Below are 22,921 nucleotides of genomic sequence, written 5' to 3' on the forward strand. Positions count from 1 at the left end.
TTCATGTGTAGTCTGAAGCAGGTTTCAATGCTTCTGTTCTAGCATGGTTGGAATTCCTCTTGGGAAGCTGCAGAACACTGCAGAGTTGTGTTTGTGTGTGGAACTCCAGCTGCTAGAGGGACCCACTTTACACATACCTGCTTCCAAATATGTAATGGATGAACTACCTATCCTCTGCAACAGAGGAAGCATCAAAGCAATCTGATCACTATGACCAGTTCACATAAAACGATTTGCATAATATTCTGGCTTACCTGGATCAACCAGTGCTTTGTTAAATATTTCCTTGAGTTTCCTGCTCTTCACATTTCTCCCTTGTGCAAGGTTACGGTACATCTCATAGCCTATGATCATTACACCCCCTTCATCCTGCCATCTTTGGAGCAGATAGCTTCTCTCTTGAGGGCGTTTCACTGTTGCTAGTTCACAGACCTTGTGAAAACAGACAAAAAACCTGAATTTCCACCCCCAACCAAACATGCCATTAATGTACTTGCAGAATGTTATATACTGAAAATGCTCATACTCAATGGATAAACTTCTCACACATTCAACACAAATGTTATTGTTTGCATTTCTTAATTATGTAATTTTTCATGATTGAAACTGAATGTACCCTGAAGTCCATTGTGAATTATACATACCTCAAGTTTCTCATCGTCTTCTAAGCCTTCTTGCCATTTCTCAAATTCATTCAACCAATTCAGGGCTGTGTTCAGCGGACAAACAACAAGAGCTGTCCTGAAATCCATCTTGTCGCACAACAGAATAGTATGAAGAAAACTAACTACCTTCAAGAGAAAGTCAAACAAATCACCTTTAATATATGTCTTCACATTTTTATAAAGAAAAAAGCAGCTACAAATATGCTTTTTAAAAAATGTGGTGACTAACATGGGGCAAAACTAGTTGATTTTCATAATGAATTATTTATTAGGGTTTGTGTGTGAATCAAAGCCTTTCTCCTTGTATTAAGCTTGCTGTGTGTATTTGCTATGCAATCAACTAATTTTGATTTTTTCCAATATAGCTGTTTAGTGGATCATCTCTCTCTAGGTAGTTAAATTAACTGCCAGATGTTTGTGTGTGAAAAGGGGCTTGTGCGTAGTATATTAATCCATTCCAAGATGTACAACTTTAGTGTAGGAAAACCAAGGAAACTCTGGCACTTAAAGGTATACTTTGTATTCAGGTTGGGGAAAAAATGCTACCCAGAGAGGCAAAAGATACCCCCTCAAACACTCAGCCTTCCAAACTTCTGACTGTAGAACAACACATGTATAGCCTTTTACTCATTTACTGGGTGCAGTCCTGATATTTTCCTATTATGTTTTCTCCCCTGCAAGGTTACAGCATTTTCCCAGTACAGAATGCATTGTTATACCTGAAAAAATGCAGTATTTCCCTAAGATAGCACATCTACTGCTTTGAGACTCTAAGGAACAAAATTTCACAAGCATCACAGGGAGCCAACCATCACTCATGCTATAGGCTGTGATGGGCATGTGCATGCCCATGATATTTTGTGAGCTATTTCTCAATTTTCTTTTTTAGTTTTTTATTATTGTTTTAGTGGCTAGGTGTTCAATGATTGTAAAACAAAGGAACATTCTTCCAGTAATCAATACAGCTACACTATGCTTCTGCCACTGTTCTTTTTTGAAAGAAGTAACATCGTGTGTGCATGCACGCGCAGTGTTAGAAACTCAGGTATATGAGCTAGGTGCCAAATTAAGGTTACAGTCCCAAAATGGAATGTCTAGTTGCCATTTTTGGGTAAGACAGCTATAAGGTCTTACTTTTCAAATGATGGACTGACTGTGATTGATTCTCAGTTAAACATCTGGCTAGTTCAGATGACCACCTTGAGCTAGGTTAAGAACTTTGAAAACTTAAAGAAAAGTAGCTTGATCCAGGGACAGTCCACTTATATGTTGGCCTATTCCTACCTCTTTTCTTAATGATGACTGCCCCTGCTCAGGCTGCACAGAAAAAGTGTTCTGGTTCTTGAAATTCATTCTGATTGTGCAGATAAAATATAATGGATAGAATTCTACAGGATGTGGTATTAGTGCGTGCAAACAGTCAAGATGCAATAATCCCAAGGCATGCACCTCCTAATGGTGGAGATATCAGGTGCCATCGTGGTGCCCAGGCATCTTCACTTGATCACAAGTGGTCAATAGCCAGGTGCAAAATGCACCTGGCTAATTTCAAACAGTGTGTGTGTGTTTAAAGTCATGGCATGTATACATTCCCATACTGAAGAGGGAATGAACCACAGCTGCCAACGTTTCCCTTTTTTTTTTTTTTTTTTTAAGGGAAATTCCCTTATTCCGAATAGGATTCCTCACAACAAAAGGGAAAAGTTGACAACTATTGAATGAACTGCAATATGTCACTGTAGTATAAACAAAATGTTGGATCAGCACAGGGGAAGCTAAAGTTCAAATTCCCAGATCAACTATCAAGCTCACTGGATGATTTGGGGACAAGCTGTCTTCTCAGTCTTACATACCTCACACAATTGTTCAGAGGATAAAATTGGATACCCACCCTTCATGGAAAGTGTTTGAGCCCCTTGGAGGAAGAGTGGTATCGAGATGTAATAAAATCTCTCCTCCCTGCACCAGGCTATCCTCCCTACAGCGACTACAAATAAACTGGACATTGTATTATTGCCTTAAGATGGAAACTATAACAATAAGGCTAAAAAAGGCAATGGGTATACACACACAAACAGTCGGGAGAAGGCTTTTACATTTACATGATGCTGCAGCTTTAACCAAAGGTTGAATGAGCAAGTTCTATCCCTGCCAACAAATCCTTGAAACATACCTGCAAGGTCTTTCCCAGACCCATACAGTGGGCAAGAATGCATCCAGAGCCTGCAGATTTCCTTGTTTTTTTCACAGATTCACAACAGCAATCCCACATAAACTGTACACCTAGAAGTAATATTTTCAGAAGATCCTTATAGAAATTTTAAATACCCTGCATTACTTATTTTTTTAAAAAATCAGCAATAAACAAGCACTATTTCTTGCTTTGGCTTATGATGGCAATCACAGAACATGGCAACAACTCTCTAACCCTACCAGTTAAAAAGGTAAACTCATGGAAATCCAGAGTTTTGGGGGCAAAGCTCCTGCCACAGTTTCTTACCATCAACTTGATGTGGTTTCAGCTTTGTAACTATGTCACGATGAACTTGTACTATAGGTTCTTTGGTTTCTTCATCTTCATCTAAAACCAGCTTAGTTGTAATTGGACATTTCATTGGTGTATCTTCTAGTTCTATCACCTGGAAAGATTTTTGTGTGCAATTAATTCAAGCTGTTACAGAAACAACAAAGCTACTCAGAGCTAACACCAGAATAAATATTGTGAAGTTGCAAGAAAATGGATTTATCCCAAGATATGAAACAACTACTCTGTATTTGACAGGGAGCATTCCATGCCAAGTCAACAAATGAGGCTTGCATCATAGTCATGGACTTCATTGGGAAGGGGGAGAGAGAGAGAGGGAGGGAGGGAGGGAGGGAGGGAGGGAGGGAGGGAGGGAGGGAGGGAGAGAGAGAGAGAGAGAGATGGCTGGCTTGCTTGGGTGGGGGGAAACTTTTGCCTTTCTTTCCTCCCTCCCGTTAAATCCCTCTCCTGCATTCTTAGCCAGCTGCTTCTCTGCACACCCCTCTCATGTCCCTTCTTTGTTTTTCCTTTGCTCCCCACTTAAAATGTGGTTACAAAGCATAGATCCACATGGATCCTCAGGATCTTTGCATTGGGTCACCCCAAATTCACCATCAAATCACATAGCATGTCCATGGCTACAGCCTGCCCCCCCCCCAAATCACGCACCCACTGTTGCCTGGGGCTGCAATGGTGCAAAAACGTGGTTAAAAAGCATGGATCCACATGGATCCTCAGCATCTTTGCATTGGGTCACCCCAAATTCACCATCAGATCACATAGCATGTCCATGGCTACAGCCTGCACCAAAAAAATCACCCACCCACTGTTGCCTGGGGCTGCAATGGTGCAAAAATGTGGTTACAAAGCATGGATCCACAGGGATTCTAGGATCTTTGCATTGGGTCACCCCAAATTCACCATCAGATCACATAGCATGTCCATGGCTACAGCCTGCACCAAAAAAATCACGCACCCACTGTTGCCTGGGGCTGCAATGGTGCAAAAACGTGGTTACAAAGCATGGATCCACAGGGATTCTCAGGATCTTTGCATTGGGTCATCCCAAATTCACCATCAGATCACATAGCATGTCCATGGCTACAGCCTGCACCAAAAAAATCACGCACCCACTGTTGCCTGGGGCTGCAATGGTGCAAAAACGTGGTTACAAAGCATGGATCCACAGGAATTCTCAGGATTTTTGCATTGGGTCACCCCAAATTCACCATCAGATCACATGTCTGTGGCCACAGCATGAAGCCCAAAAATGATACATCCACTGTTTCATTCAGAATGTTTTTTCCCTTGTTTTCCTCCTCTAAAAACGATGTGCGTGTTATGGTCAGGTGCGTGTTATAGAGCGAAAAATACGGTAAGTCTCTTGTATTCACCCTGAAGTGAATGTGACACAATTCTTGCACAAGGACAAATCCTTCTTTGCTTTGCTACCTGTTGCCTAATTATTGGTCTCTGCAAGATAACGAACCTCAAAAGTTCCACATTGCAAGACTGCCCCAAAACTTTGGAAGGCATTTTGAACTAGACAAAATTATCAACCAAATCCTCGATTTACATCCAGTCTTAGCACTCTTCTCGATTGGAAGTGGTAATAATAATGGAGTTCAATATAGAGAATTACTAGTGATGTTACCGGCTGCTGCCCAACTGGAACTAGCTAGTCATTGGAAGGGGCTTTCTATGCCCGCAGAGAAGGAAAGGTACAAAAAGGTTTGGGGGGGGGGGAGAATATAATATGAACTCTTGTCCCAACACAGGCAAGTCATTAAGGTGCTTTACAATCAAGCAGAGTGTAAATTTTATGAAATAAATAAAAATTAATTGATATGGGCCAGTTTTGATGTTACATGGTTTCTCTTTGTTAGGTATATCAATAAAGCTCATAGTCTCCCTTGGCCACCAATGTCCCAAACAACATGACATTACCTCTAATAATGAGAATGACGACAGTAGTACTTTTTATGGTTATTTACATTTAATTCAGCAGACAAGTTGTTATCCTCATACAAATTTTTGTGAATTTGTATGTATACATTTTGTGTAAAATTTTCTAATATACCTCTACAAAAATTCATTTAAAAAAACTGCAATAATTCTGAAGGGTTCATTGTTGAGGGCAAGGGCTATAGTTCAGTGGAATAACACATGATGTGCATGTCTATGTTGCTGTTCGACCCCAGTACTCCACATAGGGCTGGGTGAGATTTCTGTCTGAAACCTTAATAAGCTGCTACCAGTTAGTGTAGAAAACATTACACCAACAATCTTAACAGTTCCATGTTTTTACAAAGGATTGGATAATCAAGAGTAATTTTTCTTAAAGTTGTTAAATACATTCAACAAGTGTTTTCTGAACATTGTTGTACTTTTCACACATGGGTACTATCCAGCTTGTGTTGCCCCACTGACAGAAGGCATCCATGAGCAAAACAGGGAAGGAGGCTATTTGGGAGGATTCATCTGGTCTGGAGGACAGCTGAAAACTGTCCTCCAAAGGAACACAGGAAGCTACTTGAGATCAATTGCTGCTGGGCCATCTAGTTCAGTATAGTTAACACTAACTAGCACTGGCTGTTCACAGTTTCAGACAGGTTTTCCTAGCCCTACCTGGAGGTACACCTATTGTTTAAAATATCAACTAGAATGGGCTTGGGTAAATAAAAATATCGTAAGCATGTGTCTGAAAGAGTAGATTGTTGGTAAGAGTAATAATAATAAATGAATACGTTTGCAATGTTTGTAACATTTTACGTTTCCCAGGAAATGCTACTGCACACTCAAGTTTTCTATTATAAATCCCTCTTAGTGCTTTCAAGGTACTACCAGCACCTGGTAGGATTATTAAGATTCCCCAGCACCAAAGTGTTCAAAGCTAACAACAGACAGACTAATCCCTGATGCTCTTTGTATATAATAAGCTAACGTACTTCTCTTAGCTTCTCCCTCTCACGTTCCCTTTCCGCAATGCGCCGTCTTCTCTCTTCCTCTTCTTTCAGAGCATTTTGAGTTTCTCTTCTGAGCTTATCATCTTTAAGTATCTTCCGTATTTTTTTCCTGCCTTTCCCGGGAGATTTTGAATCATCGTTATCATCATCATCAGAATTACTCTGTCAAAATCAGAAGAAAATACTGGTTGAAAGTCTACCATATTTTCATGCATGTTGATGTGCGTTGTAATAAAAAGGAAACAATGAATAGTCTTGTAAATAAAGACACTAATATGGACCTAGCTACTTAATATTATTTTAAATGGTGCCAAATATTAGTAGTGTACAATACAAGGCAACCGTAGCTGAATAAAGTGCATGAGAAAAGAAGTTTTCAAAACTGAATGGCTAGTTTGTCACAATTGTATTTACTTATTCGCGTGAGCACTTACCAAACAAGGATGCCCTTAGTGTATTTCAGAAGCACCCTAAATACCCCAAAGTTGCAACACAAACTGTTTTTGAAGGTCCTCCTGTTTCAAAAGTGGCTTGCCATGCAGTGTAGGACAAAAAGGAGGGAATCAAAAGTAAGACGTGCAACAGTGGCAAACTACAATTTATTCTGAGTTGCAACATGTTGCAGTAATAAACTCTTCATGGGCCATATTTAATTCTTTCAGAAGCTCCACCAAAAAAATACTACCATATGGCAGTCGTATCAAAGCATATTCTATTAGATACTACCAATTGAATCCAACCATTTGTCTTACCTGAATGGGTGTTAGTTCACTACCTATTGTCCAAGGCAGAAAACAGGATTCAAGGCTGCTTCCTGCCCTCATTCAATCCATTTTCTGACGAGAATGACACAGAGCCAGAGCAGATGATTAACAAAATGAATACTGGAAGAAGAGAAGTCAACTCATGCACAAACAAACTTGAACCAATAGACGAGAGAAATGGACCTTGGCAAAGGAAAGAGCCTACATAGATTTGCAGCCCACCCATAGAAGGGGTAGGGGGTTGTGGTGGTGTGACATCCATGAAATTGACTATTCAGGTGAGACCAATAGTCCACTTTCTATGGGTGGCAAGCCATCACATGGAATGTACCGAAAGAGACATTCTCAATAGTTTGGGGGGGGGGGAGAGCAGCGGATGTATGAATTAGATCTGCAGAAGCACCTGTTGTAAAAACTCACCACCCAAGAGAAGCATCTGCATATGCAAATTTATCAGTTTGTAATGCTGGGCAAAAGATTTTGAAGTAACCCATGCCGTGGCCTTGCATATGTCCTGAAGCAAGGCATTGGTCGCAAAGGCCACCACAACCAAAGCTGATCTAGTAGAATGGGCTATGATATTTGAAAGCACAGATAAATTAGAAGACTCGTAGCCAAAAGAAATACATGCTTTCAGCCAACAAGTTATTGCACTTCAAGAGACCTTCTTGCCCAAGGATGGTGGATGAAAGGAGACAATATTTTGCGCAGTTAATATACACCTCAACTGAAGGTCCACTGGACAGTGAGGGAGTGCCATGCCTTCTAAAGATCAAGGGAATGACTTAGATTTGAACAGAAAGAAGGCAAAAAACTGCCCTGGGTTGTGATGAAAAGCAATAATTCCCCTTGCAAATGAAGGCTGGATCGGTTCAGAGAACCACAGAGTCTTTGAAGACACAGAGGCGCCAGTCAGTAGACAGGGGTCCCAGGTTGGAAACACACAGAGCTGATGTGATGGTGATGAGGAAGAGCACCTTAAAGGAACGAATTCCTAGAGGAACAGTGTGAAGCTCAAAGAAAGCCACTGGAGAACTTGCAGCACTTTGTGAAGACTCCTAAGATGGAAAGCAGTGGGCTACAGGAGGCAAGAACAGGGAGGCATCTTTCAAGAAGAATTTCAACATGGATGGGCACTAAATGAATTATACCTTCAAACCAGCGCCACTCATGAATGATTTGCCACATGCTCTGGTATCTTCTATTGGTCAATGGGATGCTAGAATAGTAGTCATCACCTATGCAGTCCGGAATGCTTTAGATGGCGCCACTCAAATGCTAGGCTGTCAGGCCAAAATGGCACCAGCAATACTGAGGCCATTCCAATCACAGCTACCTGAGATTCTGGGCCAGAAGTGGAAGAGGAGGAAAGGCAAACAATAATCAGGGGATGGGGGCTAGGTAGATAGGGCGCTGATGCCCAGAGCCCCTTCTACTTGCTACCTTGCACTGAACTCTGGCAGCCGAGGCTTCTGAGGTGTGGCAAACAAATGGCAGTTGTTCTAAAAACTCACCCTGGCAATGGACCTCCCCCCAACCTTAAGAGACTAGCATCTGGCATGATCAGAACCCTTTCTGGATCCCGAAATGGGACCTCTTCGTTGAGATGTTGAATGGAGGTCTACCAATAGTGAGAGGAACATAAAGGAGCTTGTGCTGAGAGTTGGAAGTAGAGCTGGTATGACAACAGGAGCCGAAGACATGACCGGGATGGTTGACAGAAAGAGGCCTTGAGCTAGCAGCTAGGCTGCTTCAAACAAGGTGAGGAAAAAATAGTGAGAAATTCAGCCAGGGGGAGGGAGAAAAACCACAGAATAAAGGTGAACTTTAAAAAACATATGATCAAGGGAACAAAAGGCTAAAACACAGTGGTGGAGGAAAGCTTAAAAACAGTAACACACTCAACCACTCACACAAGTTAGAAAAACTCACAATGGGTCCAAGGTCAGCAAGTACAAAGAGAGGCAGGCTAAGTTAAAAGTAAAGCTGAACATGTCCACCCCAAGATGAAGGCAGGGAATGGACTGAATGAGGGCAGGAAGCAGCCTTGAACTCAACTCTATAATCATTTATTTCCTTGGATAATAGGTGGCGAAGCAACACCCATGTGATGGCCTGTCACCCATGGAAAACACCAAAATTATAAGAAAGCCTTGTAAGAAGCTCAAACATTAGGGGGAATGTGAGGAATGGTATTTCTACATTCAGGGTGAAGCTCAGTCATTTTTGCCACCAGGAAATACATGGTTAAATTCAATATTGTTACATATATAGCAAAGAAATATTACTTTTGTATGCTGCTACTTCTGTCATTATTTTGGTATTTTAGTCTTCCTGTTAATATGAAAGTGTTCCTGAGGTTTTAGATTTTGTGATGTATTGCTGCTCTCCTTGGTGTAAGCTGCTTTGAGCAACTCTTTTTTATTTTTGTGTGTGGAAAAGCAGCATATAAATAAAGCCATGGTAATTTATTTCACAAGAATAATAAAGAGAGGCCAGGATCCAAAGAGATTCTTAGGATCATGCAAAGGACTTAACAGCATCCTAGAGAATGACAGTTCTGACTCCCTCACTCACCTTGAAGAGCTGACCCATCCCTCTGCCATACTAAACTTTTTTTAGAAACTCTCTTCAGGTTTAAATGGAGTTTGCCTTTTACTGTGGGGAGAGCCGCTATTTGACATGTGCACTCTAAATCCTCAAGGCCACAGAACTTATTTCTGTGCAATACCTTGTTCTCACTGGATGAATCCTCCTGGACTTTTATGCGTCTTCTTTTCTTCTTCTGCTTGTAACTTCGCTGATTTTCTTCTAATTCAGCTTTCTTGGCAGATCTGAAACATTGAAGAGGATTCACAGATCTTCTGTTCATGGATTTTCTGCTCAGTTACTACTAAACCAAGAGATCCAAAACTGAACTTAACAGTGGAAATGTCATTTTCACTTCCTCTGCCAGAAGATTAAATATATCATGCATCAATTTGAACACAAGAACTGTAGCGGTTGTTTCTGCTCCTTTTTATTAACTAATTAACGCCTCTAGTTTCACCTGCACCAACGTTTCATAATGAAGCACTATGATGATGGCCTCTTTTCCTATGCTCTACTAAAAAACTAATGACTCAGATAACCAGGAATGCACTCCTGCTTAAGGAATTAAGAAACTGGTAGTTACAGCAAACTTGAAATTAATGACCCCTTAATAATGTTTATAAAACAATGAACTGTTTTGGTATAAGAACATAAGAACAGCCCTGCTGGATCAGGTCAAAGCCCCATCTAGTTTAGCACTCTGTTCTCACAGTGACTAGCCAGATGTACCAATGGGAAGCCACAGGGATGTGGGTGACACTGTGGTCTAAACCACTGAGCCTCTTGGGCTTGTCAATCGGAAGGTCAACAGTTTGAATTCGCGAAATAGGAGGAGCTCCTGTTGCTCTGTCCCAGCTCCTGCCAACCTAGATGTTCAAAAGCACAGCAGTGCAAGTAGATAAATAGGTACCACTGTGGCAGGAAGGTAAACAGTGTTTCTGTGTGCTCTGGCTTCCATCAGTGTCCCGCTGCACCAGAAGTGGTTTAGTCCTGCTGGCCACATGACCCGGAAAGATGTCTGTGGACAAATACCAGTTCCCTCGGCCTGAAAGCAAGATGACTGCCGTAACCCCATAGTCGCTTTGACTGGACTTAACCATCCAGAGGTCCTTTTACCCTTTTACAATGGAAAGCCAGCAGGCAAAACACGAGCACTACAGAACTGCAACACAAGCACTTTATATTCACCTGCAATTGCCAGCACCTGTGATACCCAACACTTGGTATTCAAATCCATGCTGCCTCCAGCAGTAGAGGTAGAACATACTATGCTAAACTTGTGGTAAAGTCTTCATATTAATGAACTCCTTGTTGACTAATTGTTGACCTAATATTATGTATTGCAGTAGAGGAACATTGGTCTGAAGAGATTTAAGGGTTGTCTGTTTTACAACTTAAACTGAAGATATATTAAATTTTTAGAATTGATAAACTACTTAAAACTCTTTAAAATCTACAACATAAAAACATTATGCAGGATCATTATAAGCAATATGGACAGTAAAAACAGTAGAACTGCAGTATACAGTAAAATAGTAGTATAAAGGCAAATAAAAACAATGTCTGATCCATTTCTGATGGTTTACTAGCTAAGCCTCACATGAAGTTTGATGCACTGGCTTGGGGATTTCCTATCGACCATTGCCTGGGCTATGGACCAGTTCTGTTCTATTGTGGGGTGGAGTGGGGGATTTCCTGTGTCAGTTTCACACGTGTTCATCACTCATTAATCTGTTTTATCCAGCTTTCCTATATCAATCTCCATTTAGTCCAATAAGACACATTATATTGGTTTGCATTTTGTCCAGAAAGGCATGTTATTTTATATGCATTTTGGGACCTTTCTGAGCGAAGGCCTACATCAGGGGTCAGCAACCCGCGGCTCCGGAGCCGCATGTGGCTCTTTTACACCTTTGCCACAGCTCCGGGGTGGATACCAAAGAGGGCAGGAGGCACATTGTGCGCCCCGACACTCCCCACTGTGGCGGGCGCTGTACTGGCTGTGACGTCGCATGGGGGCGGTGCGTGCGTTAGTCACGCACCGTCCCGACGTCACCTTCCCGCCCGCCCGCCCGCTACATTGTAAGGGGCATGTACGCTGGTCACTGCATTGAAAGGGGGCATGTACGCTGGTCACTGTTTTGAAGGGGAGTGAAGAACACACACACACACAAAAAGGTAACTTGTTAATTTAACATTTATTTCTATGAGGAGGAGTAATTCTGAGGGGTCAAACAAAGAAATAATAAAAAAGTGACAAAAAAGTTATTTTTATAATGACGAGTTTTGCGGCTCCCAGTTTTTTTTTCTTCAGAAACGGGTCCAAGTGGCTCTTTTTTCTTAAAGGTTGCAGACCCCTGGCCTACATCAAAAATCTGTAGATGTTTAAAAACAGAAAAACGGCATTCTAGTTTGGGAAGTGCAAACCAGGTTGGTTTACTTTAAAACATGGACTGAATGAGTTATCCTTCAGTTTTCACATCTTCCCCCACCCCAGAAAGAAAGATATGCAATATAGTTCCTGGCTGAAAATCAAACTCTCAAGAGCATATTTTTAGAGTGAAGTACCTTGTTCTAGGACGCTGATCATCTTCAGATTCACTGACTTCTTCACTGACTCCAGATTCATTTGCTTCCGAATTATCTGAATCCTCACTGCTTACTTTAAGGTTAAACAAAAATTGGTATCATAATTGCTGCATCAGTATCAAAACACTTGTAGTTAAGTACTTGACCATCATTTATCAACATTTTAATAGAAAGCCACTAGAAGTACAGTTGACTCACAGCTTGCATGCAATTAATTTGCAAATTTTCAACTTTTTTTATTTTGGTCCAGGAACCAAGAGAATTCAGTTTGTGGCAAAGGGCAAACAGGAGAGAGGGTAATAAGAGAGATTTAAATCCTTTCACCAACCAGTGTTACCCACTCCCTGCTACTAACCTTGCAACTGCTGAAATACTCAGCTTCACACAAGCCAGCCCACAGCTGACAGCAGGAGTAATCTTGTAACCTCTGCACCTGAAATGTACATCTCTGGAGTGTGGAACCAGTTAAAAGCAGAGACTGGACCACTGCTACATTTTGACTGTTTTTTAATTGTTTTAACTGTCTTCGATTCATGTGGGGTTTGTCCAGATAAGACTGAGCAACTTGTTGGTGGGTGGTTCCCTAGACTGGATGGATGGGATGTTGCCTGCTCTTGATGAGGTTACACACCCTCTGATGCAGCTAGTACTGCAGCTTGGGGATACTTATGGATCCACTGTTGTCACTTGTGGCACAGGTTGCCTCAGTGGGGCGGCGTGCCTTCCAACAGTTTCAGCTGGTGGCCCAGCTGTGCCCCTCTCTAAACAGGAGTAGCCTAACTTCTGTTGCCTAGGCTCTGGTAACCTCTAGGTTAGATTAAATTAGTTGTATGTAGAGCTGCCTCTGAAGGTGGTTTGGAAATTTCAGCTAGCACAGAATTCAGTGACCAGATTGCTCACCAAAGCAAGATGGTTTGAGCATATATTGCCTGGAAAGTACTGGTTTCAACCTATACAGGCTTCAGCAGCTCAGGACCATTATACCTCAAGGACTGCCTCTCTCCATATGAACCCTTAGATCATAATTTAAGACCTTTCTTTGTGTGCCTCCTGCACGAAAGAAGTATTCCACAGAACTGAGCCAATGACACAAAATGGTCAGTTTCTCATTTTTGCCAAATAAGCCTCACCAACTCAGGGAATGACAAACAACGGTACTGCAGATGATCACAGTGACTGAGCTGGGACATAAGGACTCAGGGAACCCCTGAGGCACCTTGGACCTAAACTCTTCAGGGTTTTAAAAATTAATACAAAACCTTTAGGTAGGTGATGTCTGGCCAGTTGAAATCACACAAATCAAATGCATGGAAGGTGGAGAGCTGAAAAGCTCTTTTTGCACAGGCTTCTCCAGCCACAAAGAGCTTTTAAGCTTTCAGATTTGCTTACTAGGCTCTGGGAGGCTCTTCTAAGAACTCAAATGGCCCTGAGAGATTTTGCAGGAACCTTCCAGAGCCTGGGCCTTGCTTCAGGGGGTAGGACTCATTCAGTGTGCCGGCTCCAGAAGGTAAGGGTGGCTGTGTGGGTATGTTCAATGGGGTTCTTTTTAACTATATGTAATTTTGACTACGTCCCCAGATGTACCCACCCCCACACACAAGTTGCGAGTCAACTGTAAAAATATGTCCAATATTACAAAAAATAGCAAAAAGAGAAAGGTAGAACCTGTGCCACCTGCTGATCACACACTGGCATGTTTCAGAAGAAACACTTATTTCATTATTTAAATGTGGGTGAAGAATAATGAGGGTTTAGGACTTCTGAGTTTCTAACAAAAAACAGGGGAAAGGGGCTAAGAAAAGTACAGAAGATACTGCTGGTATTTACCTGTAAGGTATTTCAGAGGTACTAGGACACTACCAAGTGGGTATTATGATCCACCACTTGCCTGAAGGCAGTTCATTTTTTCCTACCTTCAAGCAAGTGAAGGATGGTGGCATCCTAGTGCTTACTGAGTAAAGATATAAAGCTGTTTCAACAGGTATATTATTTTCAGTGCTATCCAAAATAAAACTTATGCTAAAACAGTTCAGCAGAATTAGGCAGAACAATGAAATGTAATTATCTTATTTGTATAAAAATAAAACAAACAGTAGCAGACAATACCTGACTTTGGTAAACTTCTTTTTTAATTGTGAAGAAATGGAAGAAAATAAACAGAGAAAGTGACACCGGATGCAAAACACCAGTGCAGTCTCAATCTGCTTGCATTCATGCCCTCTAAATACTTATTAAGGCCAGAATCCAAAGAGCTTACTTAACAGTGAAATCCTAGAAATGTCTACTCAGATGTTAGGCCCAACAAGGCTGCAACACCATACACACCTACCTGGGAGTACGCTCTATTGATAACGAGACATACTTCCAAGTAGATATACATAGGATTGCACGGTATGTGTGTCTGTTGCCTGGCACGCATCCAGTGGGATTTCCTCTTCCACAGTAATCTCCCATCCCAAACAAAGAACACAAGTCAAGAGCCTCCTGGGGATGCGCAAGCTAGTTCTAAAACAGGAAGATAATTTAAAGTTCTAAATTAAGATTAGAATAAACATTTGGGAAAAGGTGAGAACCCCCTAAATCTATGTTTTTATCATTTCAAGACATACAATGTTCTTAAGTTCGCATACTGAATCATGTGGCATCATCATCATGATTTCAACTATCAAGTAGCAGCTGATTCAACAGAATTCTAAACTCGCTGCTCAATATTTTTTTTATAATGACCAGGATGCAGAAGTAATTCCACAAGGTCAAGGGGTTTTAAGCTTCTGCATGTTCAACAACAATAATCTGTTTCACATGGCACTTGTGAGATCAGATAAAACTGGCCATATTCAGGGTGATATGGTTGTAGTTTGGGTAAGGGACATGGACTGCCATTTTTGTTTTTATGTTTTATACTGTAATGGTCATCGGCCTCAAGCAATAATAATTTGTCTCAATGTCATGGCAAAACAATTTTGGAACTAAGGAAAATAAGTTTGTGAATCATTAGATCTGCTGTTCAAAGTAAACAATTCTCACTGGGCATTCCCAAACCCTTGGGAAAACAAAAATGCTCTAAAAATACTGGCCTTTCTCTCCAAACCCAATAAACAACTAAAGTATCCCTTTCCTGAATTGTTTGACCTTCTGCATCATCCTACCTGATTTCATCTACTCTAATCAATGTGAGACCCCTTGGAGATATGCCATTATCAGTGAGGGATTGGCACACACATTTTAGAGGTTTCTGCTGCATCTACCCCACTACTCCATGCTCATTTGTCCAATAGTACTGGTATTCTATTGTTGCACTTTATTGATATACTTCAATGAGACTGTAAACAGCTTTGAAAGACCATTTCCTGAAAAGCGGTAAATAAGCCTTTCATGTGAATAAATAAGCATTTTTAATTCTTGCTTCAAGAACTGCCAGAGTATGGATTATCAGCTATTTGACAGATGCATTCCAATAAAGTAGCAATAAGAATTGTACCACTATCTTCAAGGACCAATATGTTAGCAAAATAATGGCTGCCTATACAGCCCCTGATATGTAGACACACACCACACATTTTAGATTTTGTACCTTTCCTTCTGTTCCTGCGTTTAACTTCTTTTGCCTCTTTAGCTTTTTCCTTTTTCTCTTCCTCAGACTCTCCATCACTCGTGGTCAACTTGTGTCTTAACAAGCGGTGTCTGTATCTGGGTTTCTTAGCCCCATCAGCATCTGAATCAGAGTCAGACTCATCTTCCTGTTCATTCTCTCCTGTCACAAAAAGGGGGGGAACCAACATAAAGCTTCTCCCATACAATTTATTTTTCCAGCTCGTATCAGTATCAAAGGGAGGTAATGACAATACATACCATCTACATTATGAAGGATTTGAGTTTAGCAGTTATTATTTTATTATTATTTATTAAATCTATTCACTAAGAAGAACACATTTCAGTTCTTTTTAATATGTGAATGATATTGTGCAAATAATTAAGTATTCAAGTTATATTTAACAGTGTCATAAGATTGAAGGCATTATATGAACGCTTCAGCACAACCTTACACTGTGAGCAGATGGCTATAACTAGCTGCCATATGAGTTCAATTAGAGCTTATTTTGGTCTAAAATGAGGTGCTGGTACTCATATATTAATGAAAGTGCTGTGGGTACCAGCACAAAATGGCTGCCACATGTTCAGGAAAAAAGGAGTGTCAGTACTTACCGTTAAGTACTGTGAGAAATACAGTTCTAAGTTCTATGTTTGGTCAATTTACATATTTTGTTTAAAAGATGCTTTGCTGATTAGTCTCTTACTAAATATTTGAAATGACAATGAATTTGAAAATAACAGTCCCTCTATATGGTAGAATGCCCACCCAGGTCACAAATCACATTTTAGTACTCTTATTGTACTACTATGTGGTGCTCACCATTGTCACCTCTTTTTTCATAATGCTTTCCTTTCTTCTTTTTATCTTCATCAGATTCTTCATCAGAAGAAGTTTCATCCTCTGAGGAAAGATTGGCTTTGATTTCTTCTAAAAGCATTTTCTTGGCAATTCTTTGAAGTAAAACAAAAAAGGTGTATTCCATTGGTTCAGCAATAAAAATCAGTAAATGCCAAAGTAAATGCATAATAACCGAGCAAGATTAATGGTTGAAAACAAACCTGAACAGAGAATTTTAAGAACTGAGCAAGAGTAAAGCTGGCAATGGAAGAGTAATTTGGTGGATTAACCTGCTTGTGGAAGAAAAGGCTGATTTTCCCCCTAATAATGTCAAACAGCCTTGCAATTTCAGAAGTATTTATTTTGCTGACTTGGTACCATGACATGGTTACACTTTTATATGCCTCCTTTCAGTGTCACCCTCTTGCGAGTCATAATCATAGCTGCACAGCAATATCTAACTGAATATTAGATTCCCACATCAATCTTGGTAGCCTCCAAAATATCACAAGGAATCTGTATCTCTGAAGGGCAGAAAACCACATCCCAAGAAAGCATTTTAGATTATAGCACTGGTCTATCCAACAATCTCCTTACAGATTTAGCAGTTTATAAAAAAATACTGTATTTCTATGGCCACCAAATGCAAAGGTGAGTCGCATGAGTTATCAAAAATAAAGTGCATTCAAACAGAATTAAGTTACTGAGTTCTTGATAAGGACTCAATTTGTGAATCACCTTTAAAAAATAACTATCACACATATCTTGACTAATCAAGTGAGCTTTATTCACTCATTTACTTATTCATTTATTTGTTTGTTTGTTTGCATACTTATGGACTGACTTTAATTTATTTACTTATTTATTATGTACTTACTTACTCACCTATTTATTCACTTATTTGCTATTAGCTTACTATTAAGCTAATATTTATGTACTATTATTCATTTATTTATATATATAATTATTAACTTAGTTAACTTATTTACTTGCCTATTTGTTTGTTTGTTTACAAGAAGAGACAAACCATCTCCCTAACAGTAGGGTGGCTTTGGTGGATGTAGGGCACAATTCTGAAAGCAACAAGTCTGAAACCAGCCAAATTAGTCCACTAGATCCCAATTCTTTTCAGGCCACCACCCCCATGGTTCCATAAACTCGTTTCCAGTGCCCCCTACCCTATAAAAAGCAGAATTCAGAATAAGGGTCTTGCACAACCCACTAAGGAAGATATTAACACAAAAAAATTCAAAATGTTAACAATTGCACATTTATTTAAAATACAATTAAAACTATTTAGTTTAATTAATTCAAGAATTTGATCCATTGGTACCAGATATTGCATGAAAAATATTTTATGCATTACTACTAAAAAATAGTAAGGTGAAGGAAATTTATAGCATAAAGTGTTTATATATTACTACTTACCAAACATGCACAAACCTTCACCTATCACAGATGTACTGTAACTAATTTATAAGAAAATCAAAAGCTATTACCAATGATTGGCTATCTTGTGACTCATGACAACTCAAAATCATAAATACAAAGAAACATTACCAAAGGAAATAGCTTTGAAAGTGAAAAGAGCAGTAAAACTTTAAAAATAACACAAGGCTCTAGTGATCAACAGTGCCCCCCTAGGAAATCGCATCACCCTCCTGGGGGAGGTATCATTCACTATGGGAACCACTGTTTTAGTCCCAATAAAATATGCTGAGTTCCATTTATTTATTAATGGGACTTTAATTCACTTCTTTCTCTTGCTTGAACTTTATTATATGTATTAGCACAGTTTGCATGTCATGGTAAATAATAATCATTGCTTTAACATAGACATGGAGATCATTCCCACTTTGCAGAAGTAACAAATCCATGATTTCTGGTTTAAGTGTTGCATCCAAATTGGATATCATGGTTTGTTTGCTCAAACCATGACTGATAAGCTAAGAAGAAAACTTGGTTTCACCTCATGACTTGCTGCTCTTGCCCATACTAGGACAGGAGCCATCTGTGAATTTCTGGTAAATCATTAGCTTTGTTTACCCTAACATGTGAACAAAGCAACTGTTTTAAATCATGGTTCTGGTCAACCACTGTACTGTAATAAAACAATCATTTGTAAAGTATTTGAGGGATGAATTCCTGCTTTCATACAGAATTAGATTAATGAACTGGCACTCCTTTGCAGTTTTATCAGAGTCTAGGGCCTCCCGCCTCCACCCCCAATAAGCATAGCTGATTAGCACATTGATACTCATTTCATTTACAGCACTGAAGAGAGACCACCTTTTGCCCCATTTCAAATACTGTGCAGTCATTTGCGGTTATAACTGCAATGCAAGATTAATACCACACATGTGCCTGCTGCCTTTTCCATAGACATCAATGGCAGCTCCTAAGCTGACTCACTCACACAACCAACAAATCAATGCAATACTCTTGATATTGTGGGAAGGAAAGTGTTATGCAATTTGCCAGCACAAGCGCTTGCATCATGCAGACTATTGCATCTGAAAGAAAATGATAAATCCTTAATGCATGCACAAGTCTTCTGAGATATGTTGGCAACTCCAACGAGACACAAATTCACAATTATTTATTTTACATGCTCCTAAATTGCTTGAAAGTAGCTTATAAATAAGCTTCAACAGTGTGCAAACTATACACGTTTCGTTTATTAATGATGTTTCATGCTTTAACACAGCTTTAACCTAGCGGACCACAAAAATGACTAATATGTGGACACTTTTTTAATATGAAAGAAAATATCTCAATAAATTGTGCCCTACCGTCTTTGTAGAAAAACTGGCAGTCTACATTTCTTAAATTAAATGCTTGGACAAGAAACATGTTTTACAAAAATTTATTGCATCCATCAAATACTTCAAAGTCATTGTGCATGAATACACTATGAATCTCTTAATGAACAAAAATAACTCCAAACATATTAAAACAGTACTATTTCAAATTTCAGACAAACCAAGAAGAAACAAATACACACCACAATGAAATATGACACTCTGTGTTATATTATGACCCACTAAAATATTGCACTTTGGCAAAAGATTATTTCTACACTTTAGTAAGAAACATGTTAAAATAATAGTTTTGTCAGAAAAAGAAAGCTGTAGATACAGCCTAAGCTGTAACATTACAACAAATATCTAGCATCCCTCTTTGGCCTGGTGGAAATGGGTCTTTTGACCAAAAAACAAGCAACCATTAAATTGCAAACCTAAGTGCATTTACTTGGAAGTCTGGGATTGGTATATCAAGGAAGAAGTCACCAAACCCTTAACAGTAATCACTATGGTTGAGATCCGAACAGCCCCATATGCTGGAAGAAAGCATTTTGGTGTGCAAATGGGATGGGGAAATACCCTAAGCTGCATCCCTTTATTCCACAGCAGCCACTGCTTGGGGATGAAGGGTTGGAAGGAAGACCAGAAGTGCTCATGTCTTATGGAAGTCCTTAGCAGCTCTTTGGATCTATCTAACATACATAGTCAGTGAATAGACTCTTTAAATTGCATTTTCTTAATTCTGATACAGCATGATTTTCTTAATTCTGGTACAACATAAAGCATTGCAAAAAGATATAATACAAGTCAGCCAAAATTCACCTTGCATACTGGTGAAGACTATTTGATGAACACCAACTCCATCTAAGAGAGGTAGATTTATTCTTTCCTGGATTAAACAGTACAAGCAGGTCCACTATTGGAAAGCTCGTTATCCAAAATCTCAGTTATCTGAACATACCCAAACCTCACTACAAGAATGTCTAATTCAGGTATCTTAGCAGCCAGTTTTGCTGTTTGGCAGAAGCTATTTGGGGTAGAAACCATGGATAGAGAAGTGCTTTTTCTTCTAGAAAAAAAAAGGGCCTGTACTCTGCATGACGTTGTTACAGTAAGTGCCACAATTTTAACCAGTATTTTTCTTCTAGAAAAAAGTGCTAGTGCTGCACACCCTTGAGTACCCCCAGAAAAAAAGCACTGGAACGGAAAAAAGCATTGCTTCATCCATGGTTTCTGACCAAAATGTTTGCTGCCAAACAGCAAAACTGGCTGCTCAGAAATCTGATTTAAGGATCTAGGGGGCTTAGATTCATAAATTAGATGCACCAAAACAAAAAAACAAAAAAACAAAAAAAAACCCTAACACTATTCTAGGCTGCATCAACAGAAGTATACTGTCGAAATCAAGGGAAGTAATAGTACCACTCTATTCTGCCTTGGTCAGACCACACCTGGAATACTGTGTCCAATTCTAGGCACCAAAATTTAAGAAAGACGTTGACAAGCTGGAACGTGTGCAGAGAAGGACAACCAAGATGATCAAGGGTCTGGAAACTAAACATTATGAGGAGAACTTGAAGGAGCAGGGTATGTTTAGCCTGGAAAGAGGAGACTGAGAGGAGATATGATAGCCATCTTCAAATAACTTAAGGAATAACACATGGAAGAGGGAGCATGCTTGTTTTCTCCTGCTCTGGAGGGTAGGACTCGAACCAATAGCTTCAAGTTAGAAGAAATGAGATTTTGACTAAACATTCGGAAAAGCTTTCCGACAGTAAGAGCTGTTCAGCAGTGGAACAGACTCCCACGAAAGGTGGTGGATTCTCCTTCCTTGGAGGTTTTTAAACAGCAGTTGGATGGTCATCTGTCATGGATGCTTTAGCTGAGATTCCTGCATTGCAGGGGGTTGGACTAGATGACCCTTAGATGCCTTCCAACTCAAATTCTATGATTCTATTAAAAAGTTTGGACATATTAGGGAGCAGGAGTGATTGAACAAATCAAATTTTCTTTTGTTTGGCTTTTGTTAATTGTCTGCAGCAGTTTCAGGCAAAAAACATAGGTTAGAAATGTTTCCATAAGAAAAAATGGAAATCATCAGCTTGTTATGCAAATGCTCACCTGACAAACAATTTGCTGGGAACGCATTTTGTTCCGATAGCGGGACCTGCTTGTATTCATTATCTCTCTCCCCCCCCCCTTTAAATAAAATTTCAGGAACTGATGTATTAGATATAATTATTCTTCATGATTTCAAGATACATCTGCTATGTATTAAGAAATAAAGTATAATACTCCATGCTATGTATTAAGAAATAAAGTATAATACTCCAAGCAAGCACCTAACAACTTTCTAACTAAAAATACCTACTAAAAATTTAAAATCTAGTAATTAAAAAGGGACTCAAGTTTGCATCTTTTTTTAAAGTCCCATTTTGTTCAAAAGTATGCTCATCATTTTATACTGCCAATCTTTAAACAATTATTTTAAACATTCCTTTATACATTTGTTTTAACGCTGTGTGTGAAAAGCAAGTAAGAGCTAGATTAGCAGCATTTTAATCTATAGCCAGGTGCATATAGCAGAACAAGTATTAATATTCACTTTAGGGAGAAACGAAAAGCTCTCCTCTGTATGTAAAAGCCAGATAAATTGGTAACAAACAATTCTTAACCCCACAAAGCTGATTGCACATATCATTATCAAAGACACCTCATTCAAAACATAGTTATTGAGTTTTGTAGAAACAGTGCCCAGAAAAGAAACTTCCTGGTAACCAACATTAGAATTTAGATGCCTTGGTAGTAAGTACTCTTGGTATTCCAACAAATCTCCCAATAAAAAATTCACTTTACTCAACTGTTTCTTCTTCTCTTCCCCCCACCCTCCGGTCTACTATTTGGCAATTTCTTCCATTACAGAATTTAGGTATTAGGAAACCATATGGTAGGGCTGGGCGATATCTGGTTTTCAACACTGTGATCTATCATTAGCTAAACACGGCAATATACTGATATATCACAATGTCTGAAATAAGGATGGAGCTATGTAGAGACAATGGCTGGCTTCATGATTTTTCCCACATTGTGATTTTTTCCAGCAGCTGCTCTTGTGATTCGTTTCCTCCTGCAGGAGACAGCAGAAAGCTGAGCCAGCAGAGTTAAGAGAGGCTGCAGGAATCAAGAGAAGCAGTGGCGCATTTTATGGTTTTTCGCACATTGTGATTTTTGTATAGTGCACACGCATGCACACATCATGATTCACAATATATTGCCAGGTCAAAAATTATGAAACCATTATTAAGATATGGACTTCAAACCTGTTTTGCACGATGTTTTGATATATCGCCCAGCCCTATCGTATGGCCTATGAAACTAAAAGCTTTTGACTACAGCAATACTTTAACATTGAACTTCAATATCATATATGCATATATGCACGTTTAATTTAACATGTGACTGAACACCCCGAAACAATGCCAATAAAACCTCAATGACAGGAATGGGTGTGTGTGTTTTTTTTTAAAAACCCAGTCATTCATTATATTAATGCCACCAGATATTCACTTTTAAATTTAAAAGAGA

General features: G+C 39.5%; 1 protein-coding gene across 6 annotated transcripts in view; it reads right to left on the reverse strand.

Moving 5' to 3' along the window:
- Positions 1-22,921, reverse strand: part of ATRX (ATRX chromatin remodeler) — a 98,339-nt gene that overhangs the window by 32,482 nt on the left and 42,936 nt on the right. For all 6 annotated transcript variants that reach the window (XM_081846877.1, XM_081846873.1, XM_081846874.1 and 3 more), the window contains 9 exons: positions 16,515-16,645; positions 15,675-15,854; positions 12,080-12,173; positions 9,651-9,753; positions 6,138-6,317; positions 3,166-3,304; positions 2,839-2,948; positions 645-791; positions 255-432 (listed from right to left, as the gene is read on the reverse strand). In XM_081846877.1, the coding sequence (XP_081703003.1) occupies positions 255-432; positions 645-791; positions 2,839-2,948; positions 3,166-3,304; positions 6,138-6,317; positions 9,651-9,753; positions 12,080-12,173; positions 15,675-15,854; positions 16,515-16,645 (1,262 nt within the window). The remainder of the gene's footprint in view (positions 1-254; positions 433-644; positions 792-2,838; positions 2,949-3,165; positions 3,305-6,137; positions 6,318-9,650; positions 9,754-12,079; positions 12,174-15,674; positions 15,855-16,514; positions 16,646-22,921) is intronic.

This window comes from Podarcis erhardii (genome assembly GCF_964252035.2).
Source record: "Podarcis erhardii genome assembly, chromosome: Z".
Classification (NCBI taxonomy): domain Eukaryota; kingdom Metazoa; phylum Chordata; class Lepidosauria; order Squamata; family Lacertidae; genus Podarcis; species Podarcis erhardii.